A 5,477-nucleotide genomic window follows, 5' to 3' on the forward strand; every position below is an offset into this window, starting at 1 on the left:
AAAAGTTGAAGCGTAAAATTAAAATTTATTGTTGCTACGAGCACATTAACATAAAATTTCAGTCCATTCAATCCACTTTTGTCAATTTCAATTGAAAGATCTATTAATAAATAACTAAAAATGATTTAATTTAATTATTTTGTCCAAATTTATTAGTATATGAAGTCATTTATGCATTTTTTTAATTAATATTAATCAAACAATAAGATTTTTTAAATAATGCATCTTCTGAATGTTTTCATTTAAATTTTTAATAGTAAAATGAACGTTTAAAGTGATATCGTTTACTAACTAATAAATTTACAAAGTGACATGATTGGTTAGTTTCACATTAACAATATAATAAACATATTCCTAATTATTTTTTAGTGATACTGTGATTAATAAAATTTTTACCACATATACTTCTTATAAATTTATATAGTATCTAAAAGTTGAAACTTAATAATTATTGTTGTTATGCTCTTTTTGAGCTACATCTAGCATTTTGATCCACTTCGGTCCATCAAGGTTCAACTCGGCCCACTTTAGTTCATTTCGGTCCATTTGGACTAACTGAGCTTTAAATTAATTATTTTTGTAGGTTGTCTTTTCAGTTTTGGGCTAAAAAATTCATTTTTCCCCCCTTAATTTTTGAGTTGAAAAATATGAGATTTTATTTTATTTGGGATAAAATATTTAATTTTAGGTTAAAAAATACAAACAAAATAGACACTAAAAATTAGAGATATGAACTCTAAAAAAGCAATAGAAATGATAAATATTCAAAAGACCTTAAAATTTAAGTTTTTTTTTTTTTTTTTTTTTGGAGAATCCAAAATTTAAGTTTTTAATATAGACATTATACTTATATTTGGAAAAAAAAAATGTTATTGTATGGGGTATGGCCTCGGGCCCAATGGGCCTCGGCCAGAACATTCTCAAGAATCGGAGTTGGGCCCAAACCTTATAGTAAGTCCATATCTATCCTGAGTGTGTGATTGATAAGCTTATATCCTGCCATTCATTGTTTGCTTGGGATTGCGTATGCCTGGAACAACATACCTCCCCTATGGCTTAGTATTGCCTTGGGGAGTATCGCTACCTGACAATCATTTAGAGGCGGAAATAAGTTCCAAAGCCACTACCACCATTTCCAATGAGATAGATTTTATGTCAAGAATGATCACATCGGACCCCACCCACATGAGTGAGATCATAATGTAATCATGAACCCCCACAAATTTCAAGCTACAAATAGAAGAATTGTGTAAGGAAAGGGGGTTGGAAAAAAACTAGAGAGGAAGTAGAAAGAGAGAGAGAGAGTGAGCTAGGATAGCCAGGGGAAAGAGTAACACAGAGTGGGGGTGTCACTCAGGAAGGGAAAAGAGAGAATTCATGGGGGACAAGGAGTGCCATCAGGTCACTCGGCTAGAAACAACCCTTACTATGAAACACTAAGCCCACTAATACAAGTAAATTGTGAGCCCATTCTAAGCCCGGCCCATCAAGCGGAGTTTGGGTACGCACAGTAATAATTCTTAACTTATATAATAATTCAAATTTAATGTAACATGTTACATGTATTCCATGGAATGAGAATGCACAATTTTTCTTCTTCTTCTTCTCCATTTATATAAACATTATTATAATTATGTAATTTAAATCCTTTTATTATATTACGTTTTTCATATGTGTGTGTGTATATATATATATATATATATATATCACTATGTATTGTTGTTGAATGCAAAATACATTATATGTTTCATTATATAAAACTTATAAAAATATAAAATACTTTCAAATAACACATGCACTATTTAACTTACAAATTAATTTTACATGATATTCTTATAAAATAATTTTATTTCATTTTCCCTAAAACTAAAAAATTAAATCTTTACAAAAAAAAAAAAAATGTTGACAGCTCATAGATAGTCATCAATTCTTACAAAATTATGCGCTTTGGAATTTATGACAACTAGCCACAAACCCATACAATGACCACTCCGGACTGCAAAGAAACTCCTAAAAACCAAGGGGTCTAACCAAAAATGAATTTGAAGTTCTTTTAGTTCCAAAGTTGTTGTGGCTTTGTGTACGTCTAGGTCAACTGGAGCAAGCGACATAATACACCTTTAAATATTTCCCGGCATATATATCCTTAAGTTAAGGTCACGGTTTCTTAGTGCTAAAGATCCGGTAGCTTGCATTGTGCTTCCCATTCTAGTATGCTTGCAAAAGGATATGGCAAATGTTATGTTATTGAGCATAGTAGTCGATTCGACTGGACCAAAATTTGCATGTGTTGTACACGGTCTGCAAACCTTTTTGAGGTATATATATATTATTTGATTAATCGTATCGAGGCCCTCCATTATATATATGAATTGAGTTAACCAGATTGTCACACATCATTTACCAATCATTACTTTTGGCCGGCCTTTCAGTTAATTAATGTGACAGTCCACAAATCCTCTCTGCAATCTTTTTTTTTTTTTTTTTTTTTTTGGTTCCTGCAAATTCTAAAATTACTTCTCTTTAAGACTGTGCATTTGGAATGGATTTCGTGTTAGTCTTAAACTAAACCAATGGTGTAGATAAAAATATATCTGCAGGAGAATGCTTATTATTAAACACCATACTTATTATTAAACACCATAATAGATAATTCTTACATAAGAGTACATAATATTCATGAAGCCCCGTTCAGTGGGCTTCGATTCTTATTACTCTCTTCTTTATTTATTATATATATGGCTAGGCATGCATGCACCTCCATTTGGTCTGATCTCAGATAAGTGCTCCGCCAGCCCTGCAAGCAATTAAACAGAAATGTTAGGTTACAAAAAACTGAAGATTAAAGCCAAGACTTGTACTTTCGGGAGAATGCTTCTTTAGTGGCCTGTAACTTTTCATTTTTGTGCTTATTTTTTGAAAAGAAAAGTCCGATACGATGATAAATTATCACTAATAATCCTAAAATTTAATTTTTTAAAAAATAATAAATTTAATCATCTAACTATTAACATAGAACCAAAATCAATATTTGTAAAGCAGAACTAATTTAGCAATAAGAACAAGTAAAAAAAATACTGATAGAAATTAAGTGTGCAACAACGAGTGTATGATAATCATTACCTGTCATGACTCATGTTTAGTCGCTGTCACTTCCGCTGCTGCTATCGTTGTCACTGCAGCTCTTCTTGCTTGACTTGGACTTCTTCTTGTACGAAATCTTCTCCTTCTTATACTCAGACCCCTTAATTTCTTTCATTTTCTTCTCACTTTTCATTTGGCAAGCCATACTGGTGCCATGAGATGCATGATTTTCTTTCATTTTCTTCTCAGTCTTCATCTGGCAAGCCATGCTGATGCCTTGAGATGCATGGTGACCATTGGCTTGGCCATGGCCATAATTAGCATGGGCCATGGCGTGGTGGTCAGAGGGGTGACCAAGACCATTGGTTTGGCTATGGTACTTATGAGTCTCATGAGTTTTGGACATGGTGTGGTCTGGGTGGTGGCTCTGGATTTGACCATAATACTGAGCCTGTGTTTTAGCCATGTTGTGGTCTGGGTTGTAGGCATGGGTTTGGCCATGCTTGTAACTCTCACTATTGGCCATTCCATAGCCATAGCCTCCATGGTGATTTCCTTTCATTCCGCAGCTACTCGTATCAGCCACCTTGTGCCCATTCGAGCTTTCGTGGCATTTTTGCTGACAACTTTCGTATTTGGGCTTGAAGCACTGCATTGAGGCCATGGCAACTGAAGCAAATTGGATATCACTCTAGCTCTGTGTTTCTCTTGTGATAATTGCTTGGTACTGCAAGGCAGTGCAAGAGCTCTTATATAGACAAAGCGAAAGTGGATTTTTGTGTTTTTTTATAAGAAAGTTTCAATTATTTTCTTTTATAAAATTAATTAATTAACAAAAGTGAGATTCTTTCAGATTTCTATATTATCCAAGTTTTGAATCTGCTTTTATGATGTGGCCGTCGCATCCATGACAAACACAATCTATTTTTTATATGAGCAAGGTTAAGAGCACAAATTTTTTTAGTACTTGCTAAGTTGGTAAATTATGATTGTAATAATATTTTTTTTTTCTTCCTAAGTTGGTAAATTATGATTGGTAAATTAGCTAATGCTATTCATTTACAAAAACAAAAGACACTACGTACAAAGGATAGGAGGAAAATCCAACAAGTACTTACATATATAGAAACAATAAATTTATTAAAGGATAACCAAATTTTAATCTAAAAAAGAAAAAGACAAAATTTTTCATACTATTTATTTTTATTTTTTTCAACTGTTAAAATATCACTTCCAAGACATTAATTTTACTATATACATTAATTTTTTTTTTGACAGATTTTACTATACATTAATCAAAATAAGTTATATTGTAAAAATCAAAAGCTATGAAAATTTTTATATTTTTAAACTTATGTTTCTATATATGTTAGCACATGTCCCAAATGACATTATTTCTTTCCATTCAAAGGAATCTGTTCCAGGCGCATTGAAAACGCTTTAGACGTACGGTAGGGTAGAGGCTATGACCCAACCCATACTACTTGGTCTCTTAAGAGAATCCAATCCCCCAACACTACCACACCACAACGATCATTGAAGTCCAATAAATTGAAAAATGCAATTTTTGTTTTTTTATTATTTAAAATGTCCATGTTGCACTCTCCTCTCTCAAGAGTATATAGCCTAGAAATTTGAAGATCTCTCTTCCTTTTCAATTCAATTTAACCAGATTTTTTTAGGACATTGAAGGCAGTGGATATGGGAATTTGTTTTCTTTATTGGAGTGGAAGAATATAAACAAATTAAAATGCATTAGGCTTTAAGGTTCTGCTTTCTGTGGTGAACGTTTTATCCTAGTATTATAGTCATACACTTTAGCTAAGTTTGTCAATATGGTGGATTAGACCAGCCTAAGGTAGTAAGGTTTGTCCCCATGCCATGAGCATGAACTATCTTCAATGCAATTCGAATTCGTAAAATAAATACAAGAAAAAGCAAGTTACTAAATTAATTTTTCAAGCAATGGTCCAAAGTAAAAATTCAATATGTTTAAAGTTCTTGGTCGTTGACCTATTTCCTTATTATTGTCTCGTTTCCTGATTGATTTTTCACATTTACTCCAATATATCTGTCTGTAAGAAATTTTTTCACAGGATTGCACCTACAAAATCAAGATCCTCTTCATTTTCTTGAAATTGAGAGAATCTTATTCACCGTCAAAATTTTGTTTTGCTTTTTTTATTTTTAATAAATAATATGACATCACATACAACTCTAGATTTGTGAAATTTAATCTTAATCATGAAATATACTTTCTCCATTTAACTTAAATGTAAAGGATTCAATAAAAAATTAACAATGAAAATATTCATGGTTGCAAAACCTAGTTTTAATACTATTTGTGATTTGAATTCTTGTTCCATAGTAGAAAATGGTGAAGTTCAATTACA

The 5,477-nt window shown here is 32.0% G+C and overlaps 1 protein-coding gene across 1 annotated transcript; it reads right to left on the bottom strand.

Annotated features, from left to right (window-relative positions):
* Positions 1-2,611: 2,611 nt before the first annotated feature.
* On the bottom strand, positions 2,612-3,801 carry LOC115974690. The gene is made up of 2 exons (XM_031095165.1): positions 3,124-3,801; positions 2,612-2,797 (listed from the first exon to the last, which is right to left on the bottom strand). The coding sequence occupies exon 1, from the start codon at positions 3,746-3,748 to the stop codon at positions 3,140-3,142; it is 609 nt and encodes a 202-aa protein (XP_030951025.1). The 5' UTR covers positions 3,749-3,801; the 3' UTR covers positions 2,612-2,797; positions 3,124-3,139.
* Positions 3,802-5,477: the final 1,676 nt, after the last annotated feature.

This window comes from Quercus lobata, chromosome 2 (assembly GCF_001633185.2).
Source record: "Quercus lobata isolate SW786 chromosome 2, ValleyOak3.0 Primary Assembly, whole genome shotgun sequence".
NCBI classification, from domain to species: domain Eukaryota; kingdom Viridiplantae; phylum Streptophyta; class Magnoliopsida; order Fagales; family Fagaceae; genus Quercus; species Quercus lobata.

Excerpts from the sequence above, each read along its gene's own strand:
- LOC115974690 (XM_031095165.1), bottom strand. The coding sequence starts at position 3,748 with ATGGCCTCAATGCAGTGCTTCAAGCCCAAATACGAAAGTTGTCAGCAA.